The following is a 17,951-nucleotide window of genomic DNA, read 5'->3' as shown; positions in this document are numbered from 1 at the left end:
AGCTCTCTTGCGCTGGCGAGCTTCTGCCCCGCCGTCCGTTATGCCTTTTTACTCTCCTTGTAATATTCCTACCTACATCCCAATATCCGTGTTTCTTCTGGATAGTCAGTCGCTGCTGGCTATCCTTATCGACCTTTCTTTATTCCGTTCCTGTGCTCCTCTAACTTCCGTCTTCGAACGGGACAATACATTTTTTTTTTCAGTTTTGTTATCCAGAGACTCTCAAGATCCGGAGCCATGCGCTATGAGAATTGGGATGTACTCCTCTTTCCGGAGAGGTCAAGGGTGCCGATTCAGGAATTTAAGACGCAGTGTTTCGTCACCAGAGACCGCGGTTTGGCTGTTCCTATCTAACTTTCCTACTGGCGCTCGAAAAGCCCTAATTTTGCTGTGCACCTTCAGATTCTCCGTACCTGCAGGCCCAGGCCCTGATTAACTCGAGCGTTTTTATGTCGAACAATAGTATTCAAGGCAACCCTGGCCAGGTGCCCGTTCTGACTACCTTTGTCCCAAGCGTTACCCAAGACACCCCATTCAGGGTTTCGGTCCATAGCTGGGAGCGGCCGCGCCCTACCCGGATCCTGGAAAGCGTGATGCAGCCGGATGATGCAGTCATGTATGAGATGCGGGTCTTCATCGATGGGTATTGCGTTTCGTGAGTACTTGCTGCAGGAGAATTGTTGGGTAGTGCATCCCTGACCAGGCAGAAGAGGGAGCCTTTTTAACCAACGCGCGCACTGGCCCCACGTCATAGGTATGTTTCTTGGTCTGAAATGTTTGGCTGGTAAAGCCTAGTATACTGACCAAAAAATAGACCTGAGTTCTCGTAGGTAAAGCATGCGAATCACTGCGCATGGTTACTGACTGTGGGTTAAGAATTAGATAAAAATGGAGACCAGGACACCTTGCGGTTCCCCCCGTTTCACGAAGAGATACTCCGCCATACACATTGGGATGCTGGTGAAATGTATGGTCGGATTAGGGTTGTCATCGCTGAGGGACTTGCTAGACCTAATCGCTCCCCTCCCTTTGAGAGGGTGAGGGATATTGTCATTTTTTCCTTTCAGCATGCTCCGTTGAGTAAGTTGACATTCTGCCTTACCATATATATACCCATATACTAAGTCGTCATTCTAAGATATCCTGGAGCATTCTAACATCGCTTGGCCTAACGCTGGGATGTGGCTCCAAGGCCCCCGCCCGCTGCTGCAATACAGTTTTGGGTATGAGAAAGCGCTTTCGAAGAACGATGATGCGCATTCGCATTCTCCTAGTCGCCCCGAGGCTCGATTCAACCTCGGGAACATCGGCCCTGGTCCAGGTTTGCTACCATATCGCATTCAACCGACAGCATCGACGCAGTGGCAAAACAATCCTTGGTCGGAAGGTGACCCTGCATGGTTGGTTTCGCAACCTCCAGTCATGGATCCATTTGTCGACCCTTATAGGAACCTTAAGCAGCATCGCTCAACTTTGGATGATGTCTCAATGCCAGATTACCCGAACTCAAGTACGAACAGCAGTCGAGCCATATCAACGAACATGAGTTTTGGCAAGAGTAATCAAGAGCCTACCGCGCCGGCTTCCATTGATGACGAACAGTACAATCAGCTTATCGAAGCTTTGAGCCCAAAGAGGGCAGGTAATGGTACGTGCGCTCCGGCAAACACCCCAGCTTCGACTACAGCGAAGAAGACAAGGCTCTCCGAAGCTGCAGAAGCTCGAATCAAAGCTGCACGCCCTGGGCCGCTCAAAGAAGTTTCGCAACCAGGCTCCAGGCTCCCTTCCGGTTCCAGCATTGTATGCGAACCTTCTCCCGGAAGAGTTGCAACCATGCTTCTTAGCCCGAGTCCTAATTCAATCGGCAAAGATAAGAGTGTGTCTCCAGTGCCTAGCGGTGCCAGCTCCATTTCTTCCGGAACTCATTTGAAGCCAACACTCCCTGTGGGTGTTTCAAGTGACGGTAAGAGGAAAAGGTCACCGAAGACGGACAGAAAAAGCATTGATTCCCTGCATTCGGCATCACCTACTCCTTTAAAAAAAGCGACATATACTAAGGAGCAGGAAGGACCACAGAAAGAAAATTCTACAGATATCCTAGGCACACAGGAATCTGGAGCCTCTGTCTCTGATGTTGAATAAGACCCAACAGCATGGAGCATACTACATGTGGTCAAAAGGTGAATAAACCATGTAGTCAGTGCCGGCGTAGAAACAGAAAACGTATTGATAGCTCCGCATATTGTATGTATGTAGCCTTCTTGCCAGTAGCTGATAATGACATTAAAAGTATTTCCCCCCAAATGTTTATATAAATACCTTTGTAATGACCAAAGGTGTCTAAACCACCTATTCGATATATTTGTTCTGAGATGTAGTTAGATTTTGCTAGCAATTCACACTCACCACAGCCTGGCAACCCATGCATCTTGTGATCTTTTGCTGGGGTTTAAGGGCAAAAGTTAGTGTGAGAAGCCTAAATTTAGTGGCAGACATGGGGCCCAGAAAGGGGAGGCTATGCCTAAATGCTGATCACTCAATGCCTTGGCACGTTCTGTGGCTCTAGATCTCCACCCGGACATTCTTCGACTTCATCTAGCATGTACTTACTAAATTACTTCTCAAAATAGCACCTCCTGTCCACAATTTACCATGTTTAAGTAGTGTTCTATTTGCTTAGAAATTTACTTATATTACTAGCAGAATTTCCGCCTGCTAAGCAGCTGGTGTATTGGTGCTGGGGGTGTCCGAACAAAATATGAAATTCCCTATCTGCTCCTCACTTCCTAATCTGGTGGTCCTGCCAGCTGACGCAGGAGCCTTAAAGTGAAGAAAGGACCCATTCTACTCTGGGTGTTCCTACCCCTCCCCAACGTCACCTGTCACCTCTGCCCACCACTTTCATCAGTTTGACCTTCCTTTGGGCCCAATTCTTGTTCAGTCTCTTTTCTTTAATTTTGCACTCATTGTGGCTATTTGGTTGGCTTTACCAGGCTGCCCTATACCCAGGATGCATGTGGCTAAACCCACTGGCAGCAGCGGTACTCTCCCAAATCTTAGGGCTGAAGCATTAAACAGGAATGAATTCGAAGTGGTCAATCCCAATGGGAGAATAGGTGATGGAAATATCCCCTTGCCTCCTCTTTCATTGTGTAACGAGCTGCAAGCTGCGAATATCTCTGACCTTGCTACTTTGGTGGATGAGCTCATTGCTCCTTTCCGGCTGTCTGCATCTAGTGCCTCGCAAGAAGATGCATACTACGGACATGCTACAGTGTCATCTGGAGCCACTGAAACAGGATTGCTCCCCAAGCCCGAACGTGACAGAGATGAGAATATGGTTGAGTGCCAGGTTGCGGTGAATGTGAATTGCCAGCAAAATCCCCTACATTTGGAAGAGTTACTGCCTCAGGCTGTACCTTCTGATGCAGGCGATAGTTTGTGCAGTCACTTTCCTGTCAACTTGTCAGAAACCCCTCAAGGTGGAAGGACGAATGTCCTTTATACCTCTTTCATACAAGAGACTGGTCAATCGCTTCCACTTCGCCCTGCCTCGAGTACCGGTGACTTCAGCCAATCTATTGCGTGCGCTGTTGCTACTACTGCTAACGGAGCAAGCCTTGTAGCACAGGAATCTCCTGACACGTCAAAGCTACCGGACACTGAACCACTCAATTCTACAGTTCTTACCAAAGATATTGTAATAATGTCTCTCAGAGCATTAGATTCGGCGGCTCTTTCTGATCAGGAGGCTGTTTTTGTCTTCTTCGTTCTAACCATCGAAATGGGCCTTGTTGTTCAGGTAGAATACAAGGAGTACTTTGACTATAGATGGATGGTCAGGCTATCTTGCGCGGGCATTGTTTTGGAGCCTCAGAAGAGCTTCAGCTCCAAATTTTCTGCGAAAGCCCATTGCTGCCGCGGGGGTTTGGAGGTATTCAAACATGTCTATCAAGACTGGAGCATCCCCGGTATCCCAAGAGCCGATGCTACGCCGGACTCGCGGTTATGGAGTGCTCTCTTGCAAGGTGTGTATACAAAATTCAATTGAGTGTCTCTCCGTGGATGTATGTGCTTGCCTAACGGATTTTATTGTCGTCACAAAAGGTTACTGCGATATTCATGGCCTTCCTCGCCCTGAATATACCGGGTACCAACATAAACAAGGACACCGGTATGAGGTAACTGTTGGAGAAGTATCATACTTTGGGAAAAAAAAGTTCTATATCAGCAAGCCCGAGGCAATTCATGCTAGTGCAAATAATGCGCTTTATCATTTTCTTATCTCCGAAAACGAGGCTCCAGTTGGGTTCCCTGATACGAGGGCGAAGGAGCACCCGGTCAGTGAGGCACTCCGTCACGCTATTAGGGCCATGCAAAATGCAGCCCCATCGACAGTACAGGAAATCTTGGGCCCTACAATATCGGTATGGCAAACAGCAGATGTCGCTACTCCCTTTACTGACCAGTCAAAAGTTTAGAGAGACGTCGGAGCTGGCTAAGATTCCTAATGTCATTACCGGTGTTCATGTAAGAGCCTTGAAAAGCCCTACAGACATTACACTGACTTTATATAGAAACTTAGTGAAACCAAAGGAAAAAAGAAACGGAAAAACAAGCAATTGCAGAATCCAGTGAACGATCTGGTACAGCTGCTATCAGTCAATACAGAACGGGCCCAAGTTAGTACTGCTGCCGCCATGGGTCCAAGCGAGTTAGTTCCATGCTACCTCCAATATCTTCTCGGAGCTAACACTGCCACTATCAATAAGCAAATGCCTAAGTATTGATCCAAACGCATCAAAATGTCCGCCACCTGGCCCCGTGCATTTGACCCTGGCTAAGATAAATAACAAACTCAATGGATGTCCCTCAAACGTTAAAAAAGTAGAAAGTACGGGCTGCTCACATGTTTCGACTGTTTTCCTCGTTTCTAATTACCATTCCAGAAATGTGCCAGTTCATGAAGATCCAACCTCCAGAGTATAGAGTTTCTCAAACATTCGAAGAATTGATCAATAAAAAAACTAGTATGGCTGCATACTTTCGTGACCCGTACTTTACTCGTATGGGTGCGGTTGGAGAAGTTAAAAATATCACGCCAGAAATAGCAGAAGAAACCTGTGCTGCAAATGTCCTTGAGATTCTGAAAGTGCAGTTTCAGGAAGATGGTACGTATAAGGTTTCTAAAGAAAAAGTGGTGGATCCACCGTCTCTGAAGGGTGGAAATGCAATCGACTGTTCCCGTCGGGCGTTTGGTTCAGCTTCGGTTTGAGTCAGATCTGCTCCACTTTCGAGAATCAAAGCGTTAAACAATTGTGAAGTTTGATGGAATATTTAGCTAGAAATATCGGGGGTAGCTCACCGCTTGAGGGAGGACAGCTTCCTAGTCGTGAGGTGTTAATGAAGTCGCTGCCAAGCTTTATATTCTTCGATGGCCTAATCTTATATTGATACTGTTGGGCATCTGCTATGAGCAAAGGATGCTTGAGGAATGCCAGTTAAAATGGAAGGAAAATTTCTTAAGCTTCATTTGTAACTAAATCCAATGCCATCAACGTCGAATTGAATCATACAAACAAGTACAAATATTGGTAATAATAATAGGTCGAAGAGAACACTCAGGAAATTCAAGAAATTGACAAAAGGTGCTCGAAAACGAGCTGGTCTGGGACTCGAAACTCTCAAGTAGATGCAAAAAGGAAATAACAGCAAAGTTGTATGATAAATGTGAGGGAGCTGTCTGGTAACTCTGACGGAGAGAGCCCAAAAGGGTGGTGAGGTTGCCGGTTAAGGTATACCGAATCCAAAAGACAATCAGGTATAATTCACAAATTGCAGAGCAACCCCGGACGGATATTGGAAAAAGAAAAATTTAGACAGTACTCAAAGATTTGGAAGATAAAAAATAAAAAGCCAACAGAATCGCGCGAGGGGCAAAGACAAAAAAGGGGGGAGAGAGGGAGGGGGAGCGGACAAAAGATAGAGAAAAGTAACGGCAACATGCAACATGTTTCAACGACGATTTTGCTGGAGAAAACTTCCATCACCATATAAGCAAGAAGCAAGGGGATAAAGGGGGAATATAAAGCACGCCTAGAACCCAGTTGCCCCCAAACAAACCCCTTTCCACGCCCACCAAAGCCGTGTTCTGGCCACATTCAATCAATCAATCAATGAATCAAAATATGATCCTTTCAAAACGTAATGATATCAAGGAGAGCATTGAAAACGAAGCCAAAAAAAAAAAAGAGAAAAAGGGAGAGCCAGAGAGGAGACCAGCAAAGTGGAGTAAAAGTGCGGCCCAAAAAGAAAAAATCAAAACAGGAGAAAACAAGAAACTTCTTTTTTGGGGGGGGATTGCTGTAATGTAGGAAGTTCTAGCAGAGTGCGAATTACCTAGGAAGGAGGGCCAAAAAGAAAATGGCGAGCAACACAGGTGAATATGATTAGAGACCAAGAGTCCGAATGAGTATGAAATTCCGAGAGGATTCCAATATACGGACGGTAAGAGTATCAACGCCAACCGCAACTCGGGTCTGAAACAGAGTAAAAAAGGCCCGTTTACATAGTATCGCCAGCACCTGCCTCAACACCATCCGCATAACCCAGGTTAGAATCAAAACCAAAGGTGGCTGGGTCGTCAGTGTTGAGGAAAGTATCAAAATCGAAGTTTTCCAGAAGGTCTGGATTATCAAGAGACGTGAAGTCGAGGTTGTAGTTATTTGTCTGTAATGACAAGAGGAAAAAGGTTAGAGGGATTCAGTAACAGGGGTAAAAAAAGGCAGTTCTTACGTGCAAACTTACGTCTGGGAGGTTTATGTCACCAAAAGTAAGATTGGGGTCTTGTTGAGGAGGTTGTGGTTGGTTCTGTGGCTGAGGAGGTTGAGGTTGAACTTGCGGTGGTTGCTGTGCTGGCGGTGGCTGTTGGACCATATTCTGGGGCGCAGATGTTGGGGGTGCGCCCGTGGGGATATTGGGGCCGGCCTTGTTAAACGAGTTGGGATGTACGGGTGTGATTGGGGTAGACGGTGTGGGCGTTGGTGGTGGTTCGGCCTCAGAGGATGGCGTTGCGGCAGTGGCTCCAGCAGTTGGGCCTTTAGCCTTGGGGGGACGCTGAATTAGCAACAGTTAGCAAAGAATGAACATAAAAAATAGCCTCTTTTGTTATTAACCTTCATTACCTTTCTCGGATTATCTTTGGCATCCTTCTTTGTCTTTGGAGCTGGTTTGTTGGCCTGTTGTGGGGTCGGTGGTGCGACCGTGCCAGGCTGGGGAGATTGCGGTTGGGCCCGACCAGCAGCTCCAGCGGTGGGTGCCTGTGGTGGTGGCATCGCGTTACGTTCCTGAGGAGTAGCAGCAGGCTGGGCTTGTCCTGGTTGCTGTGAGATCATAGGCTGTCCCTGCGGAGCTTGCTGCCAATTGCCGCTTGGCATCCTGTTTCCTGTCCCAGGCGGCTGAGCCCGTGCTATGGCATCCATTGGCTGCGCCATTTGCGGACCACTGAACGTAGGGTTGGAGCTTGGTGGCCGCATTCCATTCGGTGCCATCATTCCTTCAGGCTTCATACCAAAAAACGCCCCCCCGCCCATTTCAGGTGGAATTTGGCCCCCAGCAAAATTCATAGACGCTGGGGAACCACGCCCCTGGCCCATGGCATCGGCAACACTTGGTGAAGCTGGAAGGCCGCTTGGAGGTAGTTTGGGTGTTCCTCTCTTCATCTGTTCATTGGGGTTTGGAGATGCACCGGTTCTGCTACCTTGTGGAGATGTTCCAGGCACTAGATTTTGCTGAACCATCCCAGGCTGACCATCACCACGAGCCATGCTATCTTGTTCTTGTCTAGCCATTATCAACCGACGTTTGTTCTGCTGTTCCAAGAGCATCAATTGCATCTGGTAATCCTGAAGTGCGTGGTTTCCACCAGCAGCTTGAGCACCTGGAGTTTGCATTCCGGGTCTCATCTGTGCCATCTGACCATTCGGCGCGTAGTAGTCTTGCATGGGCAACATCGCTTGGCTCTCGTGCAGAGGCATCACGTCTCCTTGGTTCGGCATAACGCCGGGTGTCATTAAACCATTGGGCATGCCCTGATTATTCATAGCTGAGCGTGAGTGATGCATTGCCAGATTCTGATTATATACCTGGAGAGATTTTGCTTGTACTGTTGGGTTCTGTGCCTGTAGAGAATGGAGTTGAGCCGGTGTCAAAGTTCTCGGATTAATGCCGTGTTGCATCAATAGGGAATTTGTTTGCTGGTTTGGTTGACCCGGCATTCCTTGCGATTGCGCACGGCCATTCGGTGTCATTTGTTGGCCATTAACCGGGGCTCCATCTAGACGTGGACGTTTCGACGGAGACGGCGCGTTCTCCACGGAGGAAGGAGATTGGGGACGATGGCCATTCATATCCATATCCGAATGCTCACGTTGCATTTGATGGTGCATCAGCTGAGCTTTGTTTTGTTGCAGTTGCGCAATTTGTTGGGGCGTCCTAATGAAGATCGTAAGCTGAATGGACGTTGAATACCAACAAGGGTAAACAGAGCAGCATACATGTTAGGTGCGTTGCCTTGCATCATAGACTTTTGCATATTCGCCCGCATCATACCATTACCCACACGCATATTAAATTGGCTCGGCATCATTTGAGAGTGGCGATAGATTTGGCTTTGCTGGTGATCACGGAGACGAAGGAGATTCTAAAGTAAAGTAATTAGTATGAAAGTGTTTTGGCAGAATTGAATGCCGTCATACCTGAGTATGCTGAAGATAATGCATTGCATCAGTGCTTTTGCCTTTCTTTCTCTGCGCCCAGAAGACGTCCCAGAACAGATTAAACCAATCAAATAAGAAAGAGGTGTGTTGCATATCTCCATTTAAATTCGGTCGGGGTAGATCGTCAGGAATCTTAGCCTTCATTTCATCGCTATGGTCGGTAGCCATGGCATCTGGGTCGATACCGTTGACTTCGCCTTCACGGTGGTTAGATTTGGAGGGTGGCGTCGTGTTGATCGGAATATTTGTGTCCTTTGCCAGGGCTCTTGCGCATTCAATATAGCCCCGCTTGAGAAAATAGTCATAGATATAGGTGTTTAGTTGTACAACCATGGCGCTGTCAAGGGTAGCGTTGGGATTGCTGGGTTCACTGCGGGGAGCCGAGGAGCCGGTGTTCATCATGGGAATGCCACCCACCGGACCTCCGGCGGCCGGGTGCATCCCGTGTATATTCATTTGGTTCATGGTGGTGTCGAGCTGGGCCAGTCACTTAATGGTATTCACCAGAGGATCTGACCTACTCTTGACCACGGTGCGAGGAGTCTGGAGCGAAGCAATCACGACGATAAGATAAAAGAGCTTTGAAAAGGGATGGGTTTGTCGGGAGTAGATAGGATGAGATGGTTAGACTAATAGCTAACTGCTTGGAAAGGCTCTGTGGGCTGTAGGGGTCAAAGATCAGGGAGGACGAGACTGTCGGTGATGTCGCGAATTTGAGGAGCGAGCGAAGATGTGGCGAAAAGATATCCTCGAACGAAGAACAATCAACTCTAATAGCAAGTTGCTGAGTACCAGAGTTTGGAGCGAACCAACAGCGAATGAGTAGAAGCCGGAAACGATCGAAACAGGGCGGAATAAAAAGTCGGTTACAGGACTAACAGTGATGAATATAGTCGGGCAAAGGCTGGGTTTTCGAATACCGGTCTAGCAGGCAGAAGTGGTGCTCGAGCGGCGTGGTAAAGATGGTTCACAAGAAGACTATGTAGAACTGAGGGAGGCGCGTTAGTTATTGAAGGGACGGCACGGAAGCTGCCACGGTAAGGGGTTTTATAGACGGAGGCGAATGAGCCGCGACCAGAACGAACTTATGAGCGGCTGCAGGGTAGATTGGGCGTTAAGAGAAGTTGGTGAAGGGGAAGTCTCGAGCAATCGGGGGGGCGGAGAAGTGGTGTGGTTGGGCGCTGGGATTACTTACCAGGCGAAAGGGCAGTGAGGAGGGACCGGCGATTTGGGTTTGGAGGCCAATAAGACGGGAATTGGCGTTCACAGGGTCTGCTCGGGGAGTGCAGCGCAGGAAAACAGAGTGTCAGTCCAATTCACCCAGGCTCGTCGCGCGCGCGGTCATGGCCTCAACACACCAGCGCCAGCAGAAGATTGAGCTTTGCAGGGAAAGGAATCGTCGATGCTCGTCGTTGTCGGGCTGGAGGAGCAGGTCTGGCGCCAACGCGCGCCACGAGCACTTTCTGGCACGCAAGCATCACGAGGAAAGGGGGCCGGTTACGGCGCGCGACCCCGACTACCCGCGCAGTACCCGGTATTTACACCCCCATACACTCTGCGCTCGACAAGCGACAAGCGCACACGGAGTCGTCGTTGCCGGCGCGGGCTCTTCTACGTGGTGCCCGCCTACGAGGCAGTACCGCCCGGCGGACTGGGCGGTCTCCCGTGGCCGGCCTATTGATGTGTCGCTGGTTCTCGACGCCCTCTCAAATCCCATACTCGAATCAAACCCGCTGATACACGGCCAAGAAACCATGAATTGCAAATACTGTCCGCTCGCTAGTCCATTGCCTCACAGCGTCTCCGGAAGCCCCGCGCCATTGGGTGGAAGGTCGCTGCACGGCTCTATTGGCTACCTGAGATGAAAATATTCTTTCCTGCAATTGCTTTTTGTGCAACTGTCTCTCTCGCCGCCATCGCGGGCGGGGGACGTTTCGCCGCCCTTTGTTGTCTTAGTCCGATGTCGTTGCTGATTGGACGGGAGCCCGAAGCCAGTCGGTCACGTGGCATACCGGCGCTCCCTTGCCGCCAGCATCGGACGAATTGCGGCTTTCGAGTAAGCCTTCCGCGCTTGCTTGGGCCGACACGGAAAAGCGCAGGGGCAGTCGGGGGTGGGGAGGGATATCCCAACGGTGGCCCAATAAGAAAGAAATGCTCTGAGAAAGGCCCATACATACATGCATATAATATCAATAAAAACGCCGGCCCCCAGAAAGCACCATTCCCCGATATCACAATCGCGCGCGCCAGTTCGATATCCCTCATTATTTTTGAACTATTCGTCATCCGGTGGCATTTCGTCTTCTAGGTATCTCACTAAGGAAACGCGCATCTCCGTAGTATCGTTTCCCCGTAAGATATCGCTCACAAAGTGTGCCTCTACTTGCATTTGGACCTAGATTAAATACCTTCTTAGCGCACATATGAAGGAGAGAAATAGTGGGGAGTAAATACCATCTCTAATGCGCCCCTTAATACCCCGCAGAGCAGACTTGAATACCACAATTCATCCTGCGCACGCCCATCATCCGGTAACTCCACAAAATCTGCAAGCGGGTTTTCATCAAACACTAGGGAGAATTGTTTGTTGTCGCTCGTCCAATTAGTTACTGTGGGAGTGATATTCAAGAATATCTTGAAACCGATCTATTGTTTTGAAACCGGCGCTTTAGTTCCTATAAATGACCCAATCACCAGAATTAAGTGCCTTTACCTTGGAAATCATGTCTGCAGTTTCTTTGAAGTTTGAACACCTTCCAACTCCAGATTTTGCCAAGAAATCTTCAATCAGCCGCATTCCAATATTGTATCCCATTTTGTCCAGTTGCTTATTAACCTCCACATAATCATTATCATAATCACGGCAAAGCTGCGCAACAATAGTCCCATATGTCAGAGTAACGAGTTCTGCGTTGACCTTATCGATCTTTGTTCTAGAATTTCGGCATGTCAATGATCATCCAGCCTGGCAGAGTGGAAGAAGCCGAGGACTGCTCCCCAGAAAGGTGCAGGGTTGATAAAGAATTATGATCATAAACGGAGGTCACTAACTTCCATATTCTAGATGAACGTCCAGCTGTTAGTAAGGGCTCTTCAATACCGTAGAAAATCAAAAGATAGGCGGCGGTTGCGTACTCTTCCCCTATTCTACCAGACTTCGATGACATTGTGACGAAAATATCAGGTTTTGCAGAGGACAATGTAGTGCGAAATATCAGGTCTCTGTAGAAAGTAGTCAATCCAATTCAATGATATGGAGAAATTGCACATGGGGTTCGAATATGCTTGTCCCTTTTAGGCAGATGATCATGTCCCGCGTCTCTTGACTGTGGAGCTCCGAAATTAGGTAACTTCCCACGGAGTCGTTCACTAATAGCCGCATAGCCGCCATTCACTAGTTAGCTAGCGCGCTAATTTCTCCTTCAGCAAAACAACCAAACTTCGGGAAGCAGTTTAAGAGCCACAAAGAGATCGTCTGCCATTTCATCTGTTAATTGGACCTAGCCATTGTTTTGGTGTATATTTTCTGAATTAATTATTTCTTGGTTCTTCTCTCCGAATTGATTCTCACAGCCATGATGTCCGCCGAAAAAAGACCAGCCCAAGATTCGTTCGGGTCAACCCAACTTGTAAAACGACAACGTTCGGATGCAAATTTTCAAGATGCCCTCGCAGTATCGACGAGTACTACGCAGAATGGCGCGTTAATGAAAGCCGTAGGCTCAGCTATCCTGGTCAATTTGAAGATCAGCTACCTGAACTAACAGCTAGCAGATTCCCCGCACAAGCGGGCTAGAGGCGCCCATAATGGAACTAACAGGTGCGTATGAGTACTGCTTTTACAGAGGAACTGATTTGACTGATATTTGGGCGGTTTAGGCCATGGTGGCGAAGTATTTACTACAAGGTTTGACTCAAGTGGTCAACACATCGCCTCGGGCGGAATGGATAGATCGATATGTAAGTTATGCTGGGTGCTTATTTGCTTAGGTCACAATTATAACGTGCTTTTCAATCCCAATTTCTAACCTCCTTTCTGCTATAAGTGTTATGGAGGACCTACGGCCAGTGCGAAAATTATGGTTCTATGACTGGACACAAAGGCGCGATTTTAGACCTACATTGGTCTCGGGATTCCCGGATTATATTTTCTGCATCAGCGGATATGACAATTGCTAGCTGGGATCTTGAATCCGGCCAGAGAATACGCCGGCACGTAGGCCATGAAGAGATAATTAACTGCCTTGATCTTAGCAAGCGAGGACAGGAGCTGTTGATCAGTGGTAGTGACGATGGGTACATTGGGATTTGGGATCCACGACAAAAAGATGCCATAGATTTTTTTGAGACGAGTATGCCAATTACCGCTGTTGCATTGGCGGAAGCAGGAAATGAGATCTATAGCGGTGGAATCGATAACGACATTCATGTCTGGGACATTCGAAAACGCTCCATCGTACTCTCCATGATCGGACATACCGACACAATTACCTCGCTACAAGTATCCCCAGACTCGCAAACATTGCTCTCGAACTCTCACGACTCCACCGTGCGAACGTGGGATATCCGCCCCTTCGCACCGGCTGATCGCAATATTATGACCTACGATGGTGCACCGACAGGGCTGGAAAAAAATCTTATTAGGTCTAGCTGGTCCCATAATGGCGAAAAAATAGCTGCCGGCAGCGGAGATCGGAGCGTCGTGATATGGGATACCAAATCCGCAAAAGTATTATACAAGCTCCCAGGTCATAAAGGCACTGTTAACGATGTACGGTTTGCACCAAATGACGAGCCTATAAGTAAGTCTTTTCACTTTTTATTTGTTTATTAATTTACTAACCGCTTAAATACAGTTGTGTCGGGATCTTCTGATCGAACGCTCCTGCTTGGAGAGATTGGTAAATAGCCGCACTTCAAGGCTCAAGGAACAACACTTTTTTCTCCCCTGTATTTCTCTGCATCTGCGGGCGTTTAAGCTACCTCCTGTATCCAATACCCCTAACCATTCGAGAAACAAACAAAAACTTCCGCACTCTGATTCATGTTGTCTCTATATTTTGTGAGTATGGGAAATGCCCCGAAATTTAGCATTTATCGTCGAATCTCACGTCGTTATCTGCTTTATCAACGATATATCTCCTAGCCAGTTTCTACTGCGCCTCCCTCTTTGCCTTAGAATACAGGAACCCACCCTATTATCTAAAATTCCGCGAAACACCAACCCATTCCCGTTTCCCAAACACTAAGCATGCAAAAAGTAATGTCGTTCAAGGCCTCACTATCCCATTGACCTATCGCACATATTCTGCAGGTTGACAACTTCCACCGTCTTGGGATGTATATGATACCTACAACGCAGGCCAAAAACCTATCAGATCCGAGGCCGTGAAAAATATCTTTCAGGTTGCTGAAGGCTGACGTTAAGATGTAAATCTCAACTTTTCCGTTAGCGATGTGACCTTCACGACCTTCAGGATCACGAGAAGATCTAAATTGGCCCCACACTTTATCCGCTTTCCCCAAGAAAGAGACCAGTCAGTATCTCCATGTTGAGATGCAGAGATGTATGCGCGTAGATCGTAAGTGGCTCGTCAGCCTGCCAGGCAACAAATGCGGCTGAGCTGACATGGTTCCCGCCCTGATTTTAGAAGTCCGGCCGCCCAGAGAAGTCTCCGCCCGCCCCGAAGCGTGATAATCCCGTTTTTTCGTATCCAGGGTTCAACTACATAACTAGCCAATTAATTATATATAGCGCAGATCTGGCTGAGCCACAGCAGATGTGTGTGGATATGTGAACAGTTATCAGACAATATGTCCTTTTGAACACAGCATTATTTGCAGCATCCAGCGGCTGATCACCCTTTCGGCATGTGAACAACTATTTACCCTGTTTAATTCTTTACAGGCCAAGCCCAGTCAATTCAGTTTATGGAGCAGTTGTTAGGCTTACTTATGGAAAGTGGTGACCCCGTATTCAATCAGCACAGACTCATCAACCGCACCCCGCAAAATGAGGCATCACCCCACACAGATTTCCGGGGCCGCCCACCTATCAAAGGCATTGATGTGCATCTAAGACGCCTCACATCGAATACCCCGACGGCTTCTTTAAGCTAGTATGTGTTCAACTTCAATGCTCAGCCTCGTTCGCTTGACAAGACATCAACAAGGCTACAGGCAGCCTCTTCCAGCATCTCTATTTTATCAGGTGTATACCTGAATAGTTATCCTGGATAACTATATATTATTATTCCCTCTCTTTCTACTACTGAAAAGATGACCTACGTACGTTTAGACTTCCATCCTGGAAATGGACCTTGTATCTCAGCACAGATCGCCTGAGACTGGCTGGGAATATCACTGCTACAATTCTCTAAAAAAGAACTTTGGGGAGGCCCTTGAAAATTTAACTCATGGGCTGACTGACAAAGCAGGTCGTCCTGTTTCTGTTTTGGATGCGAATACTTGGGGTATTGATATCAATACATGTAATACTTATTGCAATACTGAAACCCTACCATGGCCGGTGTGTACTCGTCACTCGATAAACTCGATGACTAGCCAGATACTTATATGCTAAATAATCTACTATAGAACTTCAACTTCAAGGCCTTTTCGGCGGCGTTTACAAGCTACCTTCTTCCATGGCTTGCTCTCACAGCTCAGTTGCCATACGAAACCGGGAACCCGTGGAGCGATATTATGAGCCTCTGTATTGCTCTGGGTAGTCCTGCGATGATAACTTACTCCCTTACTATCACCATGCTTAATCGGTACTGGGTCCGACGGGAATTTCGATTATTACTTGGTAGCTTACGCCGCCATACCCGACTCCGCTATAAACGCCAAATATGCGCTGTGCAATATTTCCTTGCTGAAGTGCAGCAAGTTCCATTGCAGCTTCCCTCTGACTTCAATGTTCTGCGCCAGCATCTTCAGCCTGAGATGGAAAAATCGTGGACTCGCCTTAGTGGCCGCCTACGTCGTTCAAGGCGGGGCGTGACAGCATCACTTGTAGCACAGGTACTATCAGCTGCTGTTGCGTATACGTTTACCGTCATTTCCTCGTTCGTGAGTTCAATAGAAAGCCTGGACTCGGTGATGCAAATAACTGCAGGAACACTTTGGGCATGGCTGGTAAGTCATTCTATTTACGTTTTCTCCTGTTCTGCAAATATCAAGTCTAATAGCACAAAAAAGATACCTATTGTATGTGGCTGGGTTATCGTTGGAACCCAGAGCACACACGATGCCATAGAGGATGCGTTAAGAATGAAATATTTAAATACTTCATATGAACCACACAGCGCCATCGAGGGCCTGGAAAACCCAAGCGAAAACGAGGACAATGCAAAAATATCCGTTCGTCTGGATCGGAAAGACCGGAATCAGCCAAATATGTTCGGGCTGAGTTTTGCTGGAGATGAGTTGCACAAAGGCCCTGTGTATAACTATGCACGTGTGTTCACTTGGTGGCAGGCTGTGCATCATTTCATGGAAGCGATCAAGAGCATGGATCAGCCTCAACTTACGAGAGATGGGCAGTACTCGCAGCCTGGAAAGCCTCACGACCAAATGGCCACGGATAGTTTGCTCGAAAGTGAGGTTACTAAGCTTCCAGCGTTCAACACTGGCCAGTACATGGCCTTGTACCCAAAATTTTCAGATTTACCACCGGACCTATGGTGGCGGATGGTCCTCGCCTCCGTAATGGCCCTTAGCATACAATGGGGTACTACGGGAGCGTCAGCTCTCATGGCGTATCTCACTCCAGTCCAAGGTCTAGGCTGCAGATCAGGAGGCTACACCTTATATGGAATCCTGGGTACCCTGGCCTGGATGGCTTTAGTCGCCTCGATGCTATTCTCTCACGCTGCAATGTCGTCATATCCCCTGAAATCTTACAGAAACGCCTTCTTTGGCAGGATTGCTATTTTCCTACGGTGCACAGGTAAATTCATTGCCATATTCAATGCTGCCTGGCTGGTATGCAGCACTATATTTGAAAATGTTGGATTTTATGACAACTGCTGGTGTCACGCAGTTGTACTCGGCTATGGTCAAAAAGCATGGGCCATTTTATTCCGCACGCCAGAAGAATTTCGGCACGAAGCGAAAAATTCATGGCCTGGAGGTATTGCGTTTACCATGATTGTTTGTACTCTTTCAGTTTTAGTGTATCTGCTAGGTTCAGGAGATGATTCACGCCTAGGAGAAGATGAGTATGATTAAGTACTTGACGATTAGATTTCGGGGATTCCCTGATTTGAGATGGATTTTAGGGCTGGTTAGACGAGACCGTGCCCATAGTGGTCTGATCCTAGATAGGCGCACCGTTTGTTTCCAGAAAGTCCTTCATATTGTTTATAAAGAGCGAAGGATCTACAACACTTATCATTTGAGCCACTAGCTGTGGGATACCGTATGCATATATTCGATTTTGCTTACTTAGAAGCCATGTTAGGGTATGACGAATGCAAGGCTGTTGTTAGTAGACATCCGTTGGAGTACGAAGGAGATGTCTCCCGAGTTTCAGCCTCAATGACATCCGTCCGCACAACCTCCATAGCCAAAGAAAATAAGTTCAACTCGAGAGTATATTTGCCCTCACCCGCTCTGCTGCCGTCGACCGCACGGCAGTGATCCCTCTACCTGCCGTGCATCCGCCGTATCGACGACCGTCAAGAATCATGATGCACTCGACCGCCGCCAAGCCCACCGCCCCTGTCATGCGAGCTAAGCAAAGCCGCGGCTGGCCAACGGCAAGCCCGCAATGGCGAACTTTGAAACGCGTCCTGAACATCAGACATTCCCCTGTCCATCTCTGCACCACACAATCTGGTATGGAACGACCCAACGCCCCTTGGCTCAACGGCGCCTCCTTCGGTGCTATGCCTCAAGTCGGCAAGCCCAGGGTGCCCTAATTGGCGCAGGATTGAATGACTTTGAATCAACCGCGCAATCCAGGCTGGAGCCGTCTACATACTGTAGGTCACTTGCCTGGGGGCTCAGGCTGTGTGTCTTCTGGGTCTCCGCGTTTCGGAATGCCGCCAGGCGAGTGAGTTCTTTACTTCTGGGCCGTTAAGTCCCCCCTCCATCCTCAAGCTGGCATCTCATTCTCATGTGCCGGAGGTCGAGTGTTGACACTTCAAGCTTTTTGCTGGATCGAGC

At 48.0% G+C, this 17,951-nt stretch overlaps 6 protein-coding genes across 6 annotated transcripts; 4 read left to right on the top strand and 2 right to left on the bottom strand.

Moving 5' to 3' along the window:
- Positions 1-449: 449 nt before the first annotated feature.
- LOZ57_004297 (uncharacterized protein) lies at positions 450-2,142 on the top strand (the record flags this gene model as incomplete). The annotated part of the gene is made up of 5 exons (XM_049253341.1): positions 450-655; positions 708-754; positions 815-826; positions 877-1,080; positions 1,139-2,142. 5 exons carry the CDS (start codon positions 450-452, stop codon positions 2,140-2,142), a joined length of 1,473 nt encoding a protein of 490 aa, XP_049107687.1.
- An 868-nt stretch (positions 2,143-3,010) lies between these two features.
- On the top strand, positions 3,011-5,275 carry LOZ57_004296 (uncharacterized protein; the record flags this gene model as incomplete). The annotated part of the gene is made up of 5 exons (XM_049253340.1): positions 3,011-4,028; positions 4,108-4,427; positions 4,477-4,530; positions 4,578-4,704; positions 4,950-5,275. 5 exons carry the CDS (start codon positions 3,011-3,013, stop codon positions 5,273-5,275), a joined length of 1,845 nt encoding a protein of 614 aa, XP_049107686.1.
- Positions 5,276-6,564: 1,289 nt separating this feature from the next.
- LOZ57_004295 (uncharacterized protein) lies at positions 6,565-9,242 on the bottom strand (the record flags this gene model as incomplete). Its single annotated transcript, XM_049253339.1, has 5 exons — positions 6,565-6,729; positions 6,808-7,116; positions 7,185-8,493; positions 8,556-8,701; positions 8,757-9,242. The coding sequence occupies 5 exons, from the start codon at positions 9,240-9,242 to the stop codon at positions 6,565-6,567; spliced, it is 2,415 nt and encodes an 804-aa protein (XP_049107685.1).
- Positions 9,243-11,052: 1,810 nt separating this feature from the next.
- Positions 11,053-11,944, bottom strand: BET3 (transport protein particle 22 kDa subunit; the record flags this gene model as incomplete). Its single annotated transcript, XM_049253338.1, has 4 exons — positions 11,053-11,172; positions 11,232-11,423; positions 11,491-11,710; positions 11,829-11,944. The coding sequence occupies 4 exons, from the start codon at positions 11,942-11,944 to the stop codon at positions 11,053-11,055; spliced, it is 648 nt and encodes a 215-aa protein (XP_049107684.1).
- A 411-nt stretch (positions 11,945-12,355) lies between these two features.
- LOZ57_004293 (uncharacterized protein) lies at positions 12,356-13,686 on the top strand (the record flags this gene model as incomplete). Its single annotated transcript, XM_049253337.1, has 5 exons — positions 12,356-12,493; positions 12,552-12,597; positions 12,657-12,737; positions 12,824-13,579; positions 13,634-13,686. The coding sequence occupies 5 exons, from the start codon at positions 12,356-12,358 to the stop codon at positions 13,684-13,686; spliced, it is 1,074 nt and encodes a 357-aa protein (XP_049107683.1).
- Positions 13,687-15,090: 1,404 nt separating this feature from the next.
- LOZ57_004292 (uncharacterized protein) lies at positions 15,091-17,012 on the top strand (the record flags this gene model as incomplete). The annotated part of the gene is made up of 2 exons (XM_049253336.1): positions 15,091-15,306; positions 15,375-17,012. 2 exons carry the CDS (start codon positions 15,091-15,093, stop codon positions 17,010-17,012), a joined length of 1,854 nt encoding a protein of 617 aa, XP_049107682.1.
- Between the last annotated feature and the right edge of the window lie 939 nt (positions 17,013-17,951).

This window comes from Ophidiomyces ophidiicola (genome assembly GCF_022830035.1).
Source record: "Ophidiomyces ophidiicola strain CBS 122913 chromosome Unknown scaffold_17, whole genome shotgun sequence".
In the NCBI taxonomy this organism is placed as follows: domain Eukaryota; kingdom Fungi; phylum Ascomycota; class Eurotiomycetes; order Onygenales; family Onygenaceae; genus Ophidiomyces; species Ophidiomyces ophidiicola.
Note: the sequence above shows the minus strand (reverse complement) of the source record. Positions and strands in the feature narration are given on the sequence as shown.